The following is a 24,000-nucleotide window of genomic DNA, read 5'->3' as shown; positions in this document are numbered from 1 at the left end:
TGCATATAAGTTTAAAAAGAACAATTTTAGTATTATGTTCTATTTAGAAAAAGACATCATAGTGACCCCTTCAGAGCTAATAATTCTAATAGAACAAGAGCATGCCAATCCTACCCTTCATCTGCCCCTACATCTGCTGTGGGAAGCCAGAAAATTCTTATTCTTCACATTTTTATCCAGTGCCTTTATTTCAGCATTATTTTGGAAGCTACTCTCCAAGGGTTTCTATTAGGTAACAAAGTACTTTAAAATTCTCAATCTAATACTGACACAATTTTAACTTTTTAAAACGGCCTTCCAGGTTTTGACTATTTGTATCAGAGTTTTAAAAATAGTACTTAGTTCTAAAGTATTTAAAATTTCTCTTTTACTCATATTATGAACAATAATTCTGGAGGTTATTACTGACAAAGTGCTTTCTAGTAAACCTAGATTTGATTTAAGTGTGATTTAAAAGTTAAAACAGTTCTTCTTGAAAATGCTGAAAACTGATTATTTTTGTAGACAGTTGGATTACTATGTTGTTGGGAAGGGGCTCTGTTGTTATAGTTTGTTTCCTAATAGCTAATAGTCAGATAGTCCCCAGGGTATTCTTGGCAAAGGGGCTCATGGGTAGATGCCCTTCCCTGGTTTATAGATCATCATGGTGAAAAGACATCTTAGGTCATCAAATCCATACCCTTTCAGGGAAGACTGAATCCTGTGGCTAAGGCTATATTCTAAACGGGTACTACTTTTGACCTCAACCAAAAGCCGAGATGAGATGATACTCTAAAATGCAGAAAATCAATTTCAGTCCCAAAGGCAGAAGCCACTAATGCAGGAGATCACTCAGCATTGCTCACCCCTCCGTGACTGCTCCACTAGACCAAGTGTCAGGGCCCTATGTCCAGTGGAGCACTAGCTGACACTTCTCACACCAAAGACCCATAAAAACAAAGAAGTGAGAAGGAGGAGGATGGCATAGAACTTTTGCCACTTAGGTGGTAGGAGATAATTATTTTTCTATTTGAATGTCATTCAATTCCTCTGCCTAGTAGTTCATGACAAAGAAAAGTCAGGGAGACCAGATATGTGGGTTTTATCACTATTTCTTTGGGCAGATAATGTAGGAAATACCTGCATTCAAATCCCTGTTCTGTTACTTATTTAGCTGTATGATATTGATCACGTTACTAAACCTCACAGCTGATTTTTCTTATTTGTAAGTGATAATAATACAAATACATATTCCATAGGGGCATTGTGAGGATGAAATGAGATCACTCAAGTAAAACACCTAGTACATTGCCTGTCATGTAATAAAAGGTCAATAAGTATTAATTCTTAGCTATGTTTCATTAACAAGCTCATATGATTGTAGTTCAATTGAACAAACATTTGTTGCATGTGTAGTATATGAAGCAACCTATGCTGTGTGCTGAGAGGAATATAGAAGGAAGCAGGAGGAAGTTCTTTCCTCTAGGCCATATATCTAAGTTTCTTGAGACCCAAGACTGAGCTTTCTTTATGGCAATAAAGTGCCAGACTATGCCTGGTTTACAAATTAAACTCACAATAATTATCTGTCAAAGATAAACCAACTTCATGATGTGGAGTGGGGCAGAAGAGGATATTAGTGAATTGTTCTCATTTTAATAAAATGGAAATATTTTATCAAAATAACAATTACTCCCTCTTCCCCTCCTGGCAAAACACACACACACACACACACACACACACACACACACACACACACACATTCACTCCTTGTATCCACAAGTTGTAGTTGTATGAACATGGTGGTCTGTGTTAGCAGATGCCTTCATGGGGTTAAAAACATTCTGCTGACTTTTGGCACCTAATGTTACATTTCATAAAAAGCATTGCTTAAATCTTTTAATAGAAGGCAAGCTCATTTTCACAAGAGGGAAATCCATGTTTTAGTTCAGTGTATTTCTTTTATGTTCCTGTTTGGAAAACCATACTCCTGGCCCGCATTTGGTCAGATCTTTTAGAAAGCAAGGGTAGAAAGAGGAGATCAGCACAGGGTTTACAGACCAGAAATCTGCTTGGCAAAGGAGTTGCTGAAGACTGTGGCGTAGAAGCTGCAGAGAAAGTACCTTTATGATTGATTTCCATTCAAGTCAGACTGACTGCAGTGTGGTCATTTTTCTAACCCATAACTGCTCACACTGCAGCAGTCTGCTATCTGCAGGGTGTCTGAATTATAGCAGTCTATGTCCGTGTTACCTCTTACACAAATTACTTACACTGGTTTCTTTTTCCATGCAAATTCATCAGTTTTACAGCCCCTTGTAGCCACAGTCAGGAAACTCTGGCAGAGAACACAAATTGATAAAATGAGTTAATTTTACTATACTTTTTTTTTTCCTTTCTAAAAGCCCTCTCTCATAAGCAGTGTTCAGGAAGCATATTACAGTAAAAGGAAGATAACAAAGGAGTTGGATTTTCTTGCCATAAATTACTTTCCAAGTTAATTCGCTTTAATGATGATTCCAGATTTGCTTGAGTTTTCATAGCATTATGCATTTTACAACTCTGCCTTTGATGGAAAGAACAAGTATTTTCCCATGTTCACTCCTATTGTGCCAATGACATGGACTTTCTTACAAGATCTTTGCCACCGGAATGCAAAACAACACTAAATTGTTCTGGGCCCATAGAACTCTGTGCTGCCATTGGACTCCCCACCCCCCATCCCTGCCAGACTCAAAGCACAAGCTTTCAATGAATGTCTTAAATTATGTAATCAGAAGAAAAACACACTTCAATTTTTTTTGCAGTTATTTTATAAGTTGTAAATTGAATGCTAGACCCTGATAGTCTTCCTGGGGAAGGGATCTGTTGCCGTTATTCCATATTATTTAATGGCCATGCAGATTTGAGGGATGGACAGTGATGATGATTATTCTCTAAAATGTAAACCCCACAAGGGCAGGAGTTTTCATATATCTTGTCCACTGGCGTATCTTGAGCTCTGGAACCATGCCTGGGCCTTGAAAGTGCTTCATGGATATGCATTGAATCCTATTGAATGCAGCCCAAGAGGACAGGTGCCATTAGCAATAGGCTGGACACAATAGTCATTTAGTTAATGCTCCCAGATGATTCCTGTTGGACAAGTTATAAACCCAGTGCACGTCATCTCCCAGGCAGAGTAACTTGAAAATTTGGATAGAATTTTTCTTCCATTTTCCTCTGTTTCCAACAATGCAAGCCTGAGCAGATTGTCTCTGGTGGATGGCAGAAGTTCAATAACCACAACCTTATCCAGCTACTAATGTGTACAGAGGAGCAGGTCATTAAGAGGGTTGGCTACTAAAGTAACCCCTCTCTTCCAATAGCCCACATTACTATAATGATTCCTTAATAGCAAACCATTTATTAAGAAATGACACAGAATGTTCTACTGACAACAGGAGGGGGATGCATGACTAGAAATAACATCTAAAGATACAATTTCCAAAAGTTAACCTTTTAAGAAAAACTCCTTGGTGGAACTTCAGGCCAGAATCATTGCAATAATGCTTAAGAAATGTGGAGCTCGTCCCCACTCCTTATACCCATTTGTACAACTCTGAGTATCATTTTTGCATGGTTTAAGGTTTAAGGGGGCAAAAGAGGAGAATAACTATTTACTTTCCTTAATTCAAAGCATATTTATTGATCATCAACTGTGTACACAAAACTGCAGTGAGCTGTTTAGGAACATAAAAGCAGCTCCAGGATCTGCAAGATTAAAGGTCATGTGGTATGGCCTCTGACCTCATGACCTGGGAAAGTTGCTTAGCCTCTTTTTGCCCCAGTTCCTTCCTAGTGGTGGTGGAAGGATTAAATGGGTTGATATACTCAAAATTTTAGTCTAGCATCTGGCCTATAACTGGTATTTAATAAATTGCCATGGTGATGATGGTAACAGTGGTGGGTGATGGTGACAATGGTACTTTTTCATGTTTATCATAATTACTGTTAGAATTATGAGACCCAAGAGTTTCAATGACTTAACCAAATTAGGCAGGGGATTACTGGAAAGCATGGGACTGTACACAATCTCTCACAGTACTGGACTAGCACTTTGTTTTAATCCTACATGGTGTCTATCTTTAGAGCCTTCAAAATGCAAACCACTCTAGTTAGGAAGAAAATATTACATCTGAGAGTTTTAAAAATGATAAAGCCTATCACCAAGTGCCAATGCAGCAAAATCAGATTTCACAATGTATGGGAGAACAGGATGAAGCTTTTGCGGTCAGTCTAGTGTCCCCATGTTCAATTGGCAGAGTCCACATAATCTCTGTAACCACCAGAAGGTAGTTAGTTGTTAGCCACAGAAGTCTAATGTGATATTCTGGACAGCCAGAAATTAACTGACACTGGACAAGTCATTTAACTCTTCACAAATTTTATGAGTTCCCTAATTTTGCAAAAAGAGGATAAAATGCCACTGTGAGCTAAGAAGTGCACTGTTTTACATACATCTTATTGATATATTTGTTAAAACAATACAATCATTTATTTATGTCCTTTCAGAGTGTACAGTTAGGAACAAGTCTTTTAGGCCTGCTGACTATCTGGAGGCAGTATCAGGTATCTATCGTAAAAAAAGTCTATTGTCTTTCTGGACAGCATAGATTTGGCCTCCCTTCCCTCTCACTAGGGTGCCTGCATCAATATTCCCTTCTTCTAGAACCTTTAGCCTTTTTCATGCCGTCTGTATACTGTTGCTACTGCTCCTCACATTCAACCATTACTATTTACCTGCTCAGAAACTGTCATGGATTCCACAGATCACGCACTCTACTTCCTATCTCCAAACTTATGCTTCATCATTTTACCTAGAAAGCCTCTCCTATCTCCTGTGTGTCTCTAAATCTGCACACCTTCAAAGGCTTTGGATAAGTGCCCAATCTTCCCAGCGTCAACCGGTTTCTGATCTCACAAGCCAGTGGGATCAGTGATTCCTCTGAATTTTCCCAACACATTCTTTGCATTTCTCCTGTGAGATGTAGCATGTTCAACGTTGTGTTAGATATTCAGGTGTTATTTCAGTGTTCCACTTAGTCGTAAACATTTCAGGGACTGAGACACCATAGGCCTTTTTTATTATCTTACATTGAAGACAGTTTTTATATAGAAGAGTTAGTGTGGTGCAGTAGGAAAGGCCCTGGGCAGACATGCTTAAATTATAACACGGACTCCCTTTTGCTTTTCTCTAACAGAGGGCAAGTTATTTAACCTCAGTCTGAGGCTTAGTTCTCTTGATTTAGAAAATGTACTTTCCTGAGAAGGTTGTTTTGAGGATTCAATTTAGTAGTAAATAAAGTGCCCATCAAAATGTGGCCTTACAGGTACTCAGAGAAGCCTGCCTGCAGCTACCTCTGGAATGTGTGACCCATCAGAGGCTCTTTCTCCTATATCCAGGTTGGAGACACTGAGAATGCCAAGCCCAGTGCAGGGACACTCTGACAGGGACTCCTACCCTCAGGTGTGAGTCTTCTCTTTGGTGGAACGGCGTCACTGAGTCAAAATCCATCCCTATGGGCTGACCCTCCACATGACATCTACACAAAGGCAACAACAGGGCTATGTTCCCTTGTGTAGACCCTTGAAGAAGGCAAAGTTGTGTCTGTGTATTGGTAGGGTGACTTAACCCAGGTTGTGAAACTCAGTCTCATTTCAGAAACTTAGTGATGTTTTAAAATTCAAGACATGCACAAACCAGTTTGCCAAGCACTCAGTTACCCGCCAGCAACCCAGTAGGCCGTTTGGGCAGGAGCACCACGCTGCTGGGCCACCTAGTGCCATTTCCTGCATTACCATTACAGTGCACTAAGTGGCTCACAGGAAGTAAAGACAGGGACAAGCTAAGGAGCACTTATGTGAGCATACTGGGTTTTTTCATCTGTCTGAGGTGGGCCTACCATATTCACATTGCATTTTTGTTCCTTCACCTATTCACATGTTTAAAAGGTAATTGAAAGAAAAGAACCTTTTCTAGGGTAGGTAAAGAGTTCAATAGAAGTGCTGCTGATATTCACCACTAGGTAGAGGGCTTGAAATTTCTCCCCTTAGTCCATGTCAGACCTTCTCTCTCACATCTCACTCTTTCTTTCTCCTTCCAAGAGCCAGGTTGTAGAAGATCTTGCTATTCCCTCCACACTTGGGAATGAAGCAGCTTCTCCACCCAGATGAGGCCTCAGCTCCACTCTGAAATTTGTGAAAATCTAACTACAGGGCTTTGTCACTGAGGGGCTTTGTCCCCGACTCTTTGTTAGTTAAGGAGAGGTGTGACTCTCTGGGTTCTAGGAGGCTCAGGGCAGTCACAAAACAAACATAAAATGCCATGAGCTAGAATAGGAATTTAATAAAATGAATTTAATATACAAAGACAATTATGGAGTGACATTATTAATTAGAACTTTGTTTACACTTATTGTCATTTGATTTTGCACGAAAGCCCTCCCTCCCTAAGAGCCTGTCATTGAGGTGGGTTCGAATATCAAAAAGCATATGTGGATTTCAGGGTTTTCCACTTCTTCACACTGACTGTTCTTATGTAATGACAGTTGTGACTAAGGCTTGGTTATTGCTATTATCAAACCACACAGTGTTTATTCTTAGAAATAAGTGCTCTCATACCGTCGGATTCCACGGTTTCCTTACAGCACCACACTTCATCCGGTTTCCTGAGCAGTGATCCCGGGAATAATCCCATTATTACAACACAGTCAACAGTCAGCACCTTCTCTTGGTTCTAATTTCTGAGTAACTTACATCAGGCTCCTTTTCTCCCTTTGTGTTGAGACCCCGTGCCCATCTTACCTTGTTTAAAAGACACCAGTGGCCTCTCTGTTTTTACTGAGTCTATTCTTCAGCCACCCTCCATCTCTCTGAAAGAGTGGTACTTTAAGATTGTCAGTGCAAACTTGGTGGTAGCATTCCCACCCATTACCTCTGGTCAGTGGGTAAAACTCTGGCAGCTGCAAGTCCATTTGACCAGTTCTTACTTGCTGCCTCCTGGTGTCAGGGATTATGTCAGGTGCTTGACAACATTACCCAGCAGTTCTACTCACAGTGGGGAGGGTAAATGCTTGATAGCTTACAAACCTGGGAATGTGCTGGATTCAAATCCACACTCCTTAAAGAAGTCTGCCAGAGCCCTCCTGAGCCAGTCTCAGCCACACCCTCCCCTCCATGCCTTACATGCTGGATCACATGAGGACGTCAGAAATCCAGTGAACAGTTTGTACACCTCATGCTGTTTCTTCTACTGAGAAACCCTCTTTTCTTCCCAATTGCATAGAGCCTCCTCCTCTTATCAGCATTGCTCTCAAGCATCACATTTTTCGAGGCCTTTTTATTCACTTGAACCTCTTAGTCCCAAGCTAGGTTAGGCACCCTCTTCTTTGCAGCTATATCACTTTAGGAGTAACTGTCAGAGGACTTCAGATTGTCGTTAAACTAATCCGCCAGACTTTCCCTCTAGAGCTGTTTATGGAGGGACCATATTGTTCACACAGTTACCCTCCTCATCCAGCACAGGCCCTCGGTTATGAAAATCCCTGGTTCACGATGTCCTAAATTATTCTTTCTTCTGATGGATATTATCCTATACTTATTTATATTTCTACATATAAGGGATTAACGCTGTGCAATGTACAATAATATATGGGTCTGTTTTCTTGCTTTTGCATAATCTTTGAAAAAAGAGATTATTTGCACTAAGGTAGTCTCATGATAATTTCACAGTAAGTTGTTTTATAGGATTGGTAGATGTTATTTATTCACTAAATTTTTTACAAGGCATCTAAAGGACATTTTTACAAATACAGAGGATCACATCTCAGTGAGGATCAGCTTGAAAACCACATATTATCAAAATTGAACCGGAGCTTGGCCAATTCTTCTATAAGAGGAGAGATAATAAATATTTTTGGCTTTGTGGGCCACATGGTCTCTGTTGTAGCTATGTCCTCTGATATTACAGTGGCACAGCAATCACAGATGATACGTAAATGACAGTATGCTAGTGATCAGTAAAGCTTTAGTTACAAAAACTGTGGTGTGGGCAATAAGTTACCAGGGAGGACAAACACGAGTGTGAGGAGGTAGGCGGGGTGCTGAGGTGATCCCAGAGTAAGGAAGAGTTGCACATTTTACCTCGTAAGACATTGGGCATGGGTGGCCTAGAGAGAAATTTGCTCTCACCAAAGTTCAGAGCAGAATTCCAAAATATAGATGAGGAAAAATTGTCAGGATCAAAGTTAGAAAAGCATAGGGAATGTTGTTTTCATTCATTCAAGAAAAGTTTAAGACCAAAACACAGAGAAGCATTTTTGTTTAAAGCGTCCAGGAATGTTATAACACTGGTGACAGTTGACTATATCAAAAAGAGAAAAGATGAAAGGTACGATAGGAAAAAACATGCCTTTCTGGTGTACACTATTTTTATTGTCAACATTCCTTTGAAGTCAGGGTTGATTACTTATTATTTTGGATAAGCTTCCGAGATAAATGCAAAAAGGAAAGGTGCTAAATGAAACAGTGGAATAGACTTTCATTGATCTTCTTTTCACAGAACTTAACTGATGTTTCTTCTTTTTTGTTTTTTGTCTTTTTTTTTTTTCATTCTAGCACCAATAGCTGCAGGAACTGGCCCCAATTTTTCTCTCTCAGATTTGGAAAGCTCTTCGTACTACAGCATGAGTCCAGGAGCAATGAGGAGGTCTTTACCCAGCACATCCTCTACGAGGTAATTCTGTGGCTCTTAAAGAAGTTATGCCACATAGTTGCACACTTTGAATTTAATTCTGGGCCTGCTTGGCACTTAGCAATGTGCCAATAATAATAGACAATACCAAAGAAGTGGGTTCAGCTCCAGCAAGCTGTCAGTCTCATTGGGGAGACAAGGCAAACACATGTGAAGCAGAAAAAAATATATACATATTTACATGTGTACATACCTGCATATCTACCGGACAGTTGAAAACACTGAGCTAACTTTGTGTCATGGGCTAAAAGAGTTTTAAAATGCTTTGCCCAAAAGGTATGACTTGTGCTGAGCTCTGAATGTTGGTTAGGGTTGGTGAGAAAGGAGAAGAAAGGGATGGAATTCTGGGTCATGTGAGAACACGAGGAAGACACGGAGGGAGGGCGGGTAATGAACGTAAGCATTTTCCCTGGAAAGGAAGGGCACACTTGACCAGGGAAGAGGAGGGTGTGGGCTTTGGCTTATTGTGAGGAAGTGGACTCTGGTGACACAGACCTAGTCCCCTTTCCCATAGCAGATAGTACAGCTCAGTCTCTGTTCTGTTCCTACTGAGCCTCCAAAGGTCTCAAATCCAGTCCATTGGGGTTGCCCTAAGAGAAACCTATTTGATATCCTGGTGTGAGGTAATAAAAGCAAATGCAGTTGGGCAGCAGGATGGGACCAGGCCACAGACTCTGATGTTCCAGGAGACCTTAAAAAGGTGAAGCAGAAGAGCACAGCCTGATCCCAGTTGCAGGGTTATTGAGCTCCTTAAGTTGGGTCACAAAGCCAAAATCCAAATGCAGCATTTTGCAGATCCTGTTGTCTCTAGATAACCTGTACCAGAGGGGAAGGGATTAGGCATTAAACCCACAATATTCTTTTACAAATTGGCTTTAGCACTGGACTGTGACAAGGAAAGAACGGTGCAGAACAGTCTTTCATGTTTGTGTATTTTGCAGAAAAATGTTTGTCAAAGGTATAGTTTTCCTAAAGCAAGACCAGAGTTTTATGATTTAAAACAATGCCCAGATTATAGAAATTTTCCTTGGTAAATATTCTTATTTTGCCTTTATATACAGCATTTTAAACCTTGTTAATTTAAAAAAGTCAACTTAGCCATTTCTAATACCGTGAAGGCAGTTAAAGAAACAGTTATTTGCTAAATAGAACCAGATCCCAGCAGCGTCTTTGATGTTATTTAAATGTTCCCCTTAATTCACTGTAGTATCGGCTCCTTAGGAAAAAAAAATCATTCTCAAATCCAAAGTGCATTTATAATAGAAGAAAGAGATCGTGAGTACATTTGGGTATTAATACACTTTGAGGATTTTGAATGTTTGCTGAGGGAAGAGACATTGTGTGTAACTGCTCTCAGTCAACATGAAAAAGCTTTGCAAATACTTGTGGGCAGTGATTAATTTAAAAGTTTATGGGCTGTTTGTTTTTCATATGTGTGCTGCACATGTCCCATGTACCTCCCAGTGTTCCTCACCTCGCATCCATCCGCACACTTCTCCAGCTATGTTTTATTATCTTTTGCTGTGACTCTCTGAGTGGAAAGCTGGTTATTAATGTCATTTAAAAAGCTAGTGTCATTCTCATATTCTGCAAATAACTAACCATGATAAGGAGCTAATTATAAACCCCATCAGTAGTTAATAACTCAGTAATATGTTTGTTTTACTCTCATTAGGTTCTTCCTAGGATGATTTTTTTAGAAAAATTCTTTGAATACATAGACTCTGCAGAATTATCTGTGTACAGTTTAGAAAATGTGCCCAGAAGACTATCCCAGATTTCCATATAGAAAAGTTCATCAATCAATCAATGTTTGTCCAAGCTGTGCCAATATTAATTGGTCTGCCACAGGTGCAGTATTAGGTGCCTCCCATACCTGATCTGGTTTAATCTTCATCATTGGCTTACAACATAGACAGTATCACACTTAAACAGTGAAGCAGCACAAAGCTCAGAGAAGTTAAATAACTTGCCCAAGGTCACAGTGATGGCACGGTTTACATTAAAACTGGGGTTCTGTTGGAACTTACGGAACTGGCCTTTTCACACTGAATACCACTGCATCTGCACCATTCTTTGATGCTTAGCATTTGCTATCTTGAATTACTGCTGCTATCTTTGAGGTATGTACTGTCTTGCTCCCGATCTGGACTCTTAAGTCCCCCTAAGAGCAGTATCTAACTCACTAGTAAGCCCCAAGGGTATTGTCCTCAACACTCTGAGTACAGAGGCAACTCCTAGGAGTTTCATAGCCTAGTTGGTGGTAGAGACTGCCTAGTGAATGGAAATGTTCAGTTCTCAGGGTACTGTGGACACTCAAGAAACAGGCATTTTATCATACAGTGAATATAAAGTAAGGCCTCCCTTTTGGCGAGAATTCAGGAAATATTAGGAATTCAAATATTACTTTCCCCTTAATGTTTAGGTTGAATTTCTAGGAACACAGAAACAAATTTCACATATTAGAAGAGAGGTGACCCCTCCTTTGGGGAACATCATTCTCCCTTATATGAACAGAACTTACTGGTACTTTTCTGTTCTCCTCAGATGTTTCTGGGAGGATAAAATCAGTGGAGTTAGAAAGGAAAGAGCAAAAAAAAAAAAAAAATCAAGGACAAATTTATTTCTAAAACTAAAAATAAATAAGTAAAGGACATTGATGCGTATTTTCTGTAGCTTTTGCATTGCTTCAGGGAGACATCTCCAAAATCATAGAAAAGATAGTTTTAAAACCAGGATAAAATATGTATATAATTTTAAGGAGCTTCATTGAGATAAACTATCAAGTGTGTGAAATCCATAAACTTTGCATTGGAAATCCCCTACCTGCCCTGTCGGGTATTGCTGCCTTTCTTCAGTCTCAGATCTTTTCTCACCTCCTTTCCATACATCTACTCTCCAGATGTTTATCTTGTAATCAGCTCCTGAAAGTCCTAGCTTTCAAACTAAGGTGTCAGATAACTAACTGCAACATCTTCTGCTTTGAGGATTTCATACCTGCATGGGTATGAAATTAGAGCATGTCAAGGAAGTGAAAAGCTTTAAAAACTCTGAAAAATATTAATAACAGGAGAATGATGAACAATGGAATTGGCCTTTTGGGATTGATACCATTGAGTCATGATGCTTGGATCCTTGTCATGTGTATTCATATGGCTAGTTTCTAAGCAACTAGCCCAAGGCAGCAGTTTTGGAGCATCTGCTGATAACCAGATGCTGCGGTGGGCACTAGAGATTTAAAAATAATATTAATAAAAAGATAATCAGTTTCCCTGCAGATCTTACAGTCCCATTGGAACATACAGATCGTGTCTTTTTATTTGTCAGGATGCATAAGGAAGTTTTTCTTTCTCCTTTCAAAACAATTTCAAATGGCTTTCAATGTCAAAATCAACAGGTAATTTTTTAAAATATATTTTTTAGTTGTTGATGGACTTTTATTTTATTTATATGTGGTGCTGAGAATTGAACCCAGTGCCTCATACTTGCTAAGCAAGTGCTTATACACTGAGCTATAGCCCTAACCCCAATCCAACAGGTAATATTACATATAGAAAGGTAAGCCACAACCTGTCTGGAAAAATAGGTGAGATTATTATATCAGGACCCTCAACCAAGAATTTTCCCTTAAATCTGGCCCTGAGTTTCCTGGTTGTCAAGACAAGAAGGGGAAGCAACATGTTATGTAATTTGTATTTTCTAGTGAAAGAAAACAGTAGAAATTCATTTGGAAAGACCAGATTTTTCTGGTTTTTCAGAATTGGAAGGGGCTTTTTTGAGTGTACCTTCTCATAAAGAATTTCTATTAGATATAGTTACATGAAATATAGAAAAGTTCTTCAAGTGGCTATTTTTCACTGAGCTTCAAGTAAAGCTAAACAGAGAACATTGAATGAGCTATTAAAAGCCTTTCCTTTGGTTACCAAGTTAGCATGTATTGTTCCTGTGGTCTAGCTTTCATGAGAATAGAACTTAACAGCTTAGAATGCAGGAATGCCAACATTAATAAGTAGAATTTCTTGCCTACATGGGGCCCTCCACATTTTCAAATTCAGACTTTTTTGCAAAACTTCCTAACTGTCTTTATGACCCTATACTGTATGCCCTTCTTTTCCTTTCTAAGTCCATTTTCTGCACAATTATCAGTCACTTTTGTAAGATATGACTCCAGTATCACTCCCTGCCTACAGGGCTTCAGGGACAATCCATTGCTTTCGGATGAAGTCCAGACCCACCATACCTTCTGTAACCTCCACCCTTTACTCCCTTGTGCCCCTCCTTCAGCCTCTGCCTTGCAAGCAGCTGTACGTTCTGACTGTGACACGCTGGGTGTGCTGCTGCTTCTGCCTGACACACATCTCCCTCCTGGGGGATATCTTTGAAGCATCTGGTCACCTGTATGACCTGGGCACAAAAGAGAATGGGTATGGGCCAGGTCCAGGAGGGCCCTTGAGGGGCCAGATGTTTACCCTTAGGTTTCCAGATCGTGAGGGTGTCATGAGGCAAAGGAAGGATGTTAAGGGATGTCAAGATTAAAGGAAACTTATGGGGCTTGAGAAAATGGCAGTATGCAAATGGGTATGGGATGCTGTCAATATTCCAGAACCATCAGGCTGCTCCAGTGGTGCTTCAGCCATGTAATGGCCTGTCCCTGCACTTTCCTCTTCTTCCTGGTCTCTCAACACTCAGAGACAGCTCAGGAGCCATCTGCTCTGGAAGGCCTTCGGTGGCCTCCAGGAGTCTCAGTGTTTCCTTCCTCCACTATGACCCCCATTTCTATATGTGGACCCTCATAATACCTCTTTGAGCAGTTTTGTTTGCTTCTCTGTCTCTGTTCATGGAGGCAGGTGCCCTGTCCAGCTCCTCCCTGTATCCCAGCACTAGCACAGCACCCGGCACATAGGAGGCACACAGTGAGTGAACGGTGAATGAAGCCCATGAACAACTCTGTACCCTGACATGTGAGGAGGTGGTTCCCCAGTGAGCTCTCCTACCGGGTATAAGATCGTTGTGCTGGTGGCCCCCTCTGCTGAGGCAGCTAGAACAAGAACAGAAGCAGGTTATGTGTCACTACTTTTTCACTCCTGAAGTTTTACCCTGGGAGAAAAAATCCAGCCCTTCAAATGGAGAAAATGAGATGCATTCTGGAAATTCCTCAGTCATACTTCTCCAAAAAACAGAAGTCTTTACCCTGATGGAATAAAACTTCATTTTAGTAATCACTGGGTACTGGAATGGCATAAAAGTCACCAGGGTACTGTCCATGTCCTTCATTCTCATGAGATAGTACAGTCCTTCCTCGTGTTTTATCTTTGCAGTTCACTATTTTTGCTCTAGTGTCTGGATCAATACCCAGGCTACTTAGCTGTGCAGTAAATACTGTTTGAATGAACAAATCCAAGTTGAAGATGAGAAAATGTGCAAAAAAAAAAAAATAAAATAAAAAATTTAAAAAAAGTAGTCCAAGCTTTTTCAAAAGGATTATGAGCCCTGATTTTTAAAAAACCCTTTCTGGGGATCCAGCAGGGACTGAATCGATGTCTAGGTACATTGCAGATGGCCAACCCCAGCCACCACCCGTGGAGATAGGAAACATGTGGGTTTACTGCTTCCAGGTGGAGGCAGGAGCTGGAGCCAGCCACCAGTTCCTCAAAGCACAAAGGCACAGGATGGGCAGCAGCAACTTAAGGAACAATAAAAAACGAACGCAGACACTTGGAACAACACAGACCCCAGACTTTGTTCCACCTCCAGTGACTCACCCAACTAAACAAGAGCCTAAAGAGAGTTCTAGAACTATGCACACTTGCCCAATTGCTTCCTCCCTTGGCCTTCTTTCAACCTGAGAGGCCATGTCCAAGAGAAAGGTGGTTTGGATTGCTTGTAAACACGCATGTGTTTGTTCTTTCAGCTCCACGAAGCGCCTGAAGTCTGTGGAGGATGAAATGGACAGTCCTGGTGAGGAGCCGTTCTACACAGGCCAAGGACGCTCCCCAGGCAGCGGCAGCCAGTCCAGTGGGTGGCATGAAGTGGAGCCAGGTAAGCAGGTGGGGAGGCAGGGTTTCCCATGCCGTGTATGAGAGAGAAGAGAAGATGCTGGGTGGTATACTTGTATAACGTGAGCATGTGCTTGCATCATGATCCGAGGTACCGGATCAGCAGCAGCTCCGCTGATGTGGGAGTGGTGTGTGCTTTTCTATGCGCACGTCTTCAGCCACACTATGATCCAGCATTCCATTGGCTTTTGTTTTTGTATTTTTTAGGAGGTGGTGGTTGTTGTCCATTTGTTTTGAGAAGGCATTAAAACTCCTGGGCTCAAAGGAGTCCTCCTGCCTCCTTCTCCCAAGAAGCTGGGAATACAGTGATTTTGTTTTATACTTACATACCTCTTGGTTAATTTTTTAAATTTATTTTTTTAGTAATCGTGATAAAAGCTATCTACTTTTCAATCAGGTTGGGAACACTAGGGAGGAGAGGAATGAGTTTTTGGGCTGCCAGTTACATTTGGAGTTCTAAAATAAGGGTACTTTGTTATGTTTTTTTCTATTACTGGATATCATTGTGAACATTTTGTTAATGCAACAGCTATCTTTATGTCCATCTGTACTAACCCAGGCAGATGACTGCTGGTTCAGCCTCCTGGGGTTGTCTAGTCTTGGCTCTGGAGTCTTGAGAGTAATATGAATGATTCTAACAGCATAAGCTTTTTGAAACCTTAATCAATGTCTGACCTTGATGTGCGTGAGGAGAGATTTTCTCCAGTGCCTTTCAAGCCACCACGACAAGTCAAATGGGTATGCAGGAGAGACTCAGGGATTTAGAATCAGCTAGAGTGTAATCCTGACTTCAGCTCCTGCTGGCTATGTGATTGTGGGCAACTAACCTAACCTTTCTGAGCCCGTGTCCCCATTTGTATAAACTGACAGTAATAATAGCTGTTTCAGTGCTCTTGAGGATTAGGTAAGGTAATATGCATAATCCATCCAAGAATTATACCCAGTGCAAAGTAAGTATGGAAAAAACTTCTCTGACCATCCTTCCTCACTCCTGTCTCAGAGCAATTCCCTGCAAGAGCAGACAAGCACCAAGAAAATCCTTTGAACTAACCCCTTCATCTTCAAATCCTACTTCTCTCCTCTCCTCCCCAACATTCTTTCAAAAGACAACCCTCAGAGGGTCTGACTATAAAGGAGTACCAGAAGGGAGATTTGGGGGATGATGGAGCTCTTCTGCACTGTGATTGTGGTAGTAGTTACAGTCATCTGCACAAGTTTTAACATTCACAGGAGTGCATCCTTCCTTCCACAAGTTCGTTTTTGTGCATGATTAAAAACAAATTTAAGAACCTGAGGCCCTACTGCTCAGAGTCTTTTATCTTGCTGCCTTTATGAAACTGCCCACATTTCTCTCTGCCTCGCTTCCCATATAACCCTCCCACTGAGCGCATTCCCTCATTCAGCAATGTTCCCTGGATCTTCCTGTACAGTGCACCATGCCAGTTTCTGGGAACTCCAGGAAACATGGGGAGGCTGTGGCTCCTGCTTTCAGGGACTTTGTGATCAAGGGTGGGAAACAGGCACACGAACAGACCACTACCCAGTGGTTCAGGACATGCAGGGATATGATGTTAGCCTCCAGTGCCTTCTTTCTCTAATTAATACCAGCACAGCGCTCACAGTGTGGTGGTTCTTCTATGAAGGTCACACCTCTGCTTTTCTCTGCACTTCCAGTCACGTCAGTTGCCTAAAGTGACTACGAAATAAAGCCAGCCTAAATGAGAACAAAACGCTGACGGCTCGTTGCCATTACCTGCATCGTCAGCATGACCTCAGCACAGCGCCAATGAAAAGTTTATGTGCTATTAAAAAATTAAAAGATGTAAAACTTCTTTGAACTCTTTTTAAAAGGCTAATTAGTCCTAGCCAATTTACCTGCTTCAGTGAAAATCAGAATCAAGTATATAGGTTTGTCCATTTGTGGTTGAGTGTTGCACCCGTGCACTTCGTGCCCACTGATGCCACATTATGTGTTGATGTGCTCACAGCTCTTCACCTGGGGCTGTTCTCTCTTCCCCTACCCAGACTGCTATGGGTGGGTGGGTTCCAGACCATGAGGGTCGGTTCACTGGAGAGTACTTTGACCCAGTGACTCTTTTATTTAGAATAATTCCTATTTCTATCTGCACATTATGATTCAAAAATAGGATCATACATTTTAATCTCAATACCTATATATTTTGTAGTCATTAACTCAAGTTTAATGACAGAATCCTCTTAAAGTGGAATATAATTATATATTTCATCCCCTCTTCTTCCTCCTCTTCCTCCTCTTCTTGTTCTTCTTCTAGAACCCCCCGCCACCCTGCCCCCAATTATATTCCTGGGCTGACTGTCCATTGTATGTCTTCATTTCATTAAATAAAAATGCAATTCATGGTATATGTTTGTGGGGGCTGGGGCGGGGGGACATGGATAAATTTACATTTGGCCATATTCAGCATAGAAAGTCATAATTGAAACAGGGCCTGAGGGGACATTAAAACTCAACTGAAGGATGTTGCACATGTTCATGGTGACTTTGGTGTCATTAACTCACACCAGCCATTTTAAATGGATAATTTATGCTGCCAGATGGTCCTTTTTGGGGGATTTTCCATCAAGCCCAATCCCCTTTTTGGCACAGAGAACACCTTTATGTTGTTCCCACACTGATCTGGGCCTGCATAGCTTTCCCCCAGGGGTACAGTTAATTGAGTAGGAGGCTTTTAGTGGTTCACTCATGTAAATTACATTCAGAAATATGTTGAGAATTATGTATATGCGAATGCACTGGCAGCCTCTTGGTTTGCCTACTTTGGGATAATTCTCTCAAGTACAAAGGAAACTTTGTCCATACTTCAGATGCAACACAGGAAGCACAGCCTGTGCTCACACCCCTCAAAGTTCTGCATCTGGGTACCTGCCCTCCACCACCTTTCCAGGACTCCTGGGCCAACAGAGGGCCGAAGGTTGCCAGAGGAGACACTTTTCCTTGAGTAACAGGAAGACTTTGGAAAGTAAAACAAACCAGACATGCAGTAAATTACATGGGCTGTTTCAAACGTCTGTTGTAGTATCCTGTTCCCCATTAGTTTATCTCAGCACTTTTAGTGCACAGCTCTTATTATCTGGGAAGAAGGGCACAGGAGATTAAAGATGATGTTAGTTTGAAAACATTAGACAACCTCGGGCTGACTTTTGCTTCTCTTACAATGCTGCGTTTGTTCCCTCCACTTAGTTTCATTTCCCAGTTATCTCCAAGATGGGTTGGATTCGAAAGCTTTGAAGCTAATCATGCACTGATGAAATGAGTCCTATGAAATTCTATCAAGCAAAAATGCATATACCATCAACTCTTGTTTATCTGTACAAATGAAAACTTGCTAAGAAACCGATAATGCAAGTAAATAGGAAGGAAGCCAATAAGCAGGAGCCTGTATTAAGTCAGACACTATGTGTGATGCTTTCATATATCTGGTAAAAATCTAGTGACAATTGAGTACCTACTGTGTACCAGTTTTCCTTTCAGTAACCTCCTTTAAAATATGCAAGATTTAATGATTCTGCCACTCTGTAGGTGAAAACTGTGAATCATGAAAGGTTAAGTGTCTTGCCCAAACCCACACAGATAGTCAACTTGTGGATCCAAAAGCCATATTTCAAACCAAATCTGACCTCAGAGTGTAAATTTTGTCTTCTATACTCAATAATCTCATTTACCATAAATGTTTATGCTTGCATGTTAAAGTCTCCTGTCCTGGACTTGTACTTAAGTTAAAAACATATTTTTTTTTAAAAAGCAAACAATAAATAACTCATCAGAAAGAGCTGCAAATCCCCAGTTTTTTTTCCATTTTTCTTATCCCAAACCTTATCATACAACCCCAGCCCGGGAAGGGATTTGGACTACTGAATGCACATAGAACACTATGTATAAGCAACTGTTAACAAAGTGAAATATCTACCATTTTCATCTATGATATCAAATGTTTATTGGCATTCAGGTTTTTGTTCAAATAATGCCTCATCATGGAGGCTCTTACCAATCTAAAATATCTACTGATTCTCCCTCACTCATCTCATAATCCATACACTGCTTTCCTTTCTTCACACTTCTCTCTACTGTTGTTGTCTAATATTGTTTAGAATATATGATTTATAAGAGTAGCACTTAGTCTGTCTTTTCCACTACTGTATCACTACTATTCATAACAGTATGTAACACATAATAGGTTCTCAACAAATACTAATTGATTAAATGAATGAAGTCATGAGGCAGAGAATTTTGGGTGCTCTTAATAAATTTAAAAGCAGAATTTGCTACCAGTAATCCTTTCTGCGTCAATATTTACTATATTTTTGATCTGCAGGCTTTCAGTTGAAGCCAGTTATTAGCAAGTAGAAAGTAAAATGATGTCTCAGGCTTAGCCAAGGACCTGTTGACCTGTAGTAGTATATCAAACTGTGTTACTGTATTACTGTATTTCCTTAAAGGGTGTTCCCTTAAATGAATCAGACTTTTTAAAAATAATAATAAGTTATTACAACATAGAATAATAGTTAGTAGTGACTGGGAAGAATAGGGGGAGGACAGCATGGAGGAGAGATTGGCCAGAGGGTACAAAATCAAGTTAGAGAATAGAAATATGTGCTATTGCACAGAAGAGTGACAGGAGTTAAAAATATTATATTGTGCATTTCAAAATAACTATAAGGGAGGATTTTGAATGTTCTTACCACAAAGAAATTATAACTATAATAGATATGCTAAATACCCTAATTTGGGCATTACACAATGTGTGTGTGTGTGTGTGTGTGTGTGTATATATACACTTTATTTCATAAATATGTACAATTATTTGTCAGTAAAAATATAACTGTTTTTAGGATAATTTTAATGATAATTTTTATGATGAACTATGTCAGGAATCTTTTTAAAAAAATATTTATTTTTTAGTTATAGTTGAATACGTATCTTTATTTTATTTTTATGTGGTGCTGAGGATCGAACCCAGTGCCTCATGTGAACTAGGCGAACACTCTACCTTTGAGCCATAACCCCAGCCCCCTATGTCAAGAATCTTAAGAGTAAACTTTGTGTGGAACACTTTTTTTTGTAGTTTAGATCACCTCTCTGATTTACTTATGTCAAAGATTTTCAAGAAACTGCTCACATTTTCTCTTACACACGTGTAAAGAACACCTGTATAAGACATTTTAGACCCATGTCAGTCAGGGTCATCTGAGGACCTGTACCTGAGAACCACACAGAGTTTCTCAGAATTGCAGAATCTTAGACCCCACCTGGACCGCAGAATCTCAACAAGAGCTGTAGGCGATGCTTCTGCACACTCAGGTATGGAAAGTACTGACAGAAGCTGCCCACGGTAGCTTCCAGGTGGGTTCTCTGGAAGCCACTGAACATTAAACACTATGCTCCTGACCTTCTTCCCAAGATTGAGTGTGAGTGTCTTTAAAGCTCTTCTAGAAAAATTGAGATCTGACCTATCTTCCTGCAGATTAGAGAAGATCGTACACAAGTGAAACCAGATTCCTCACTATCAGAAAGAAAATTCTCTCATCTCTCTCATATTCCTCCAGTTTCAGTGCCTCTGCATGAAGAAGAATGGATAGTCACCTAATCATTATAATTCAAATCAAGCCAAGTCATTGAATCTTTAGTAAGTGCCAACTATGTGCACATCCTAAAGTGGATACAAAGATGACTCTGTCAAGGGCACGTCTCCAAGGGCAAACCTCTGACTGTCTTCAAGTGTTAGTCATTACTCGCCAACATTACCCACTGTTGTTTTTGTCCCGTTTCTTTCACAAAGTTAGGAAAATCAAATGGTGTATTGAAAGCCAAAGTCCTTTGTAAAGTTAACATCTTCTGATCATGTGAACCATCCTCAGCGGGATTACTGGGGATACAGAGCTCACCCAGCTGACAGTAGTGGGAAGCAGACAAGGTTAAGCAGTGTTAAATCTGGCTGAAGAGTTGGGGACAGTTTCCTAAAAAGATGGCAGTTAAACTGGGTTTTGATTGTAACCCAACTGAGAAATGCTCACATGCTTGAACATAAGATTTGATATCCCAACCTTTTAATTGTTATGTATAAATTTGAATTTTCTTCATACATATTTCTTCCTTGGTTGCAAGGTAGCTCCTTGACTGTCCTGTGAACCTTCCTCAGGTTCTTCATGTACCTGAAATTGAAGGCTTCTCCCAAGGGTCCTGTGGGCTTCCCGGGTTACCAGGTGGCCCCACTTCCAGAGTTGAGACTCCATCTGAATTAGGCACAAACATGTGTGTCAGTTGCAGCAGGTCTGAAATATAGCTAATTTTTTATTGTTTTTTAAAATAAAGACATGAAATGATAGCACTTTAGAGTGAAATTTAGTACTGTGTTTGAATGCAGGAGTAAGAGGCTACTTAAATTTTCTCCTGCACAAAAATATTCAAAATTCTAATGTATTAAATTATAGTTAATATGCATAGTCTGACTATATTGTTTTATAATTATACTGGTATAATTATATTGGTATTATCAAACTATTAACAGAGTTTCATTAACCAAAATGTTGGAAATTTCAGCAGTTCAATGAACATTTTAAAGTCAAATTTGATAAGTATAAATAAATAGTAAAATTTAGTTGTAGTCTTTATTTTAATCTTTATTTTTATTTATTTACTTACTTATTTTTGTGTGGTGCTGAGGATCAAACCCAGGGCTTCACACATGTGAGGCAAGCGCTCAACCAGTGAGTTACAACCCCGGTTCTGGTTGTAGTTAATTTTTTAAAAAAATATTTTCAGGGATAAACTTCTTTCAGAGATAAAATTTTTTTCAAAGAGTAAGTTGTTCTCATTTTTGAAGTCAAAATAAAGTACTTTAATAGTATGCCCTCTGTTCCTATCACAATTATTAAGTAAAGAAATACATTTAAAAAAAAATTGCTTAAAGGCAGGCACCTGTAGACGAGTATTTGGTAAACATATGGTCAACCAGTAGCCCAGGGCATTTGCAGGTAGGGTTCAATGTCTCAACCACTAGGATCACAGCTGAATTTTGCAGACTTGTGTTAGTTCATTATAATTTAAAAAAAAATCAAATATCAGGTTCCCTTGGATTCACAACTCTGCCAGTCTGAATTTGACTGCCACCGTCATCCATCAGTTGTGAGAGTTGAGGAAGTTGACCAACATGGACTTCTGGCTGAGACACACAGGAGGCCCATTATCAGTGCCAATAAAAAGGCAGCAGCCTGGTAGCGGTAGTACATTGATCATGGACACTCTGCTGCGCTAGCATATATTAGGGAAAATGATTAAATCTCCCACAATCTCCTGCCGTAATGGGAATGGTCACTGTTACAGAACATTGCCATAAGATCAATGTCTTGGCTTTTCTTCTGCATTTATGCAGCAGTGGGAAAGCATCTCTCTGTGACAATATTCTTTTCCATTATGTCTTTAGTATTGGCACCTGCTCATTAGAGACTGGTGTGCCAGGGAGCATTGGTTCAGTAACAAGGGACCTGTTTGTTAATGACCCTTCTTTATGAGAGAAATTTCACCTAAAAAGGGGGTTACAACAGTAAATTTATATTACAAAATGAGCACTCTAACCACTCTTCAAAAATGGCCCTATTTTTTTATCAAATCTATTTTTTTAACACTAGAACTGGGCTTAAAACAACCTCTTGTAATTAGAGTCTAAAGCATTACCTGTTAGAAGAAAAGAACTATTTTCATATACACATGTGCTTTTATGTTGTGTGTGTCCTATTCACATATCTGATAAAAGCAGGATCAACAAAATTTTTGTTTTTATTCCCAAAGCCTATTACAGTACCTGGCAACATGGTAACCATTCAATCAATATTTGTTGAATAAATAAATAAATAATAAGATGGAAACCACACATGTCTTATCTTGTCCTTTGAATGTGATGAAGCTCTCAGAAAGCAGAGAGCTGCATGCATTTGCTGAGGGAATGAGTGTAGCTGTACTTGCATCAGAGAACCCAGATGCACAATTTTGCAAATGGGGAGGCTCCCAGGAAAACAAATGCTGCCTTTCAGCTGGTCTTGTATAAATAAATAAATTACCCAAATCTCCAAATTTTTAATTTCATGTTTGAAAATGGGGCTGTGTAAATATTCTAGAATGGAAGGAAGAAAGAGATAAAGCTTAGATGTTAGGTTTACATGTGAAATCTTCCTCCTGCCCTGCTCCTGTCCCCATCCTCAGCAGCAGCCCAGTGGCTGAGGTAGCAAAGTGCTGGCTCATGGTATGGCTGGGAGGCAGCTATGGTAGGGAGGAGCTTGAAAGCAAATTTCATTTCAATCACAATAATCTCTGAGGGCTTGCTGGAGAGGAGATAATAAGAGGAAAAGAGAATTATTCTAAAGAGAAAAGAGTACAAATTAAGGGGAAAAAAAATCTATAATTCTCATATCTTACCATGAGCAAGCCAGGGATTTTTAGCAAATTAGTCTGAATTTTTGCTTCCTCATATGTAAACATTGAGGATAACAAAACAGCACTGCCTTCTAACTCTTAGCTTTGAAAAGATGAAAAGAGATGATTGTAAAAATAAGAACTACCACTTATTGAATACTATCTGTGTGCAAAGTACTCTGCATGCCATTATATGTGGGGTATTTTTACTCTATGTAAAGTCTATACTTAATAAACCATAACACTTTAAAGAAATATTATGCATACATATACATTTATTACATATGTAAATACTTTGAAAACTCTAAAGTACTATATGAATTAATATTCTATAAAATTTAACTGAAAGCCTATTGTATAGAGCTGCATCTATTATACACCAAGCCCTGTGCAAGGTGATACAGGAAATGTAAAAATAAGCCAAATGGTGCTTGCCCTCAAAGAGCTTACAGCCCTGTGAAGGCAGGAGGGTAGCTGGACAGACAAGCGCCAGGATGTTGGCTCAACATGTAGAGTGCCAGGTGCATCATCAAGCTGGCAGTTTATCCACTGACCTCCCCACAGTCCTCTTCTGCGTATGTTGAGAAGAGCTGGAGCTTCAGGGCAGTGAGAGCTTGCCCCTGTTCCCACCTCTTCTCCCTATCAGCCTATTCTTTCCTGACCCACAGGAAGCATGTGTGAGGCTGCCATGCCAGGAAATCCCTGGGAAGGTCCAAGACAGTGCC

At 40.0% G+C, this 24,000-nt stretch overlaps 1 protein-coding gene across 3 annotated transcripts in view; it reads left to right on the top strand.

Moving 5' to 3' along the window:
* NFIA (nuclear factor I A) overlaps positions 1-24,000 on the top strand; it is a 356,321-nt gene that overhangs the window by 242,198 nt on the left and 90,123 nt on the right. For all 3 annotated transcript variants that reach the window (XM_081306357.1, XM_081306356.1, XM_081306355.1), the window contains 2 exons: positions 8,638-8,755; positions 14,685-14,812. In XM_081306357.1, coding sequence (XP_081162483.1) covers positions 8,638-8,755; positions 14,685-14,812 — 246 coding nt within the window. The remainder of the gene's footprint in view (positions 1-8,637; positions 8,756-14,684; positions 14,813-24,000) is intronic.

This window comes from Spermophilus citellus, assembly GCF_964194105.1.
Source record: "Spermophilus citellus genome assembly, chromosome: 9".
Classification (NCBI taxonomy): Eukaryota; Metazoa; Chordata; class Mammalia; order Rodentia; family Sciuridae; genus Spermophilus; species Spermophilus citellus.
The sequence above is the reverse complement of the archived record's forward strand: the minus strand, read 5'-3'. Positions and strand labels throughout refer to the sequence as shown.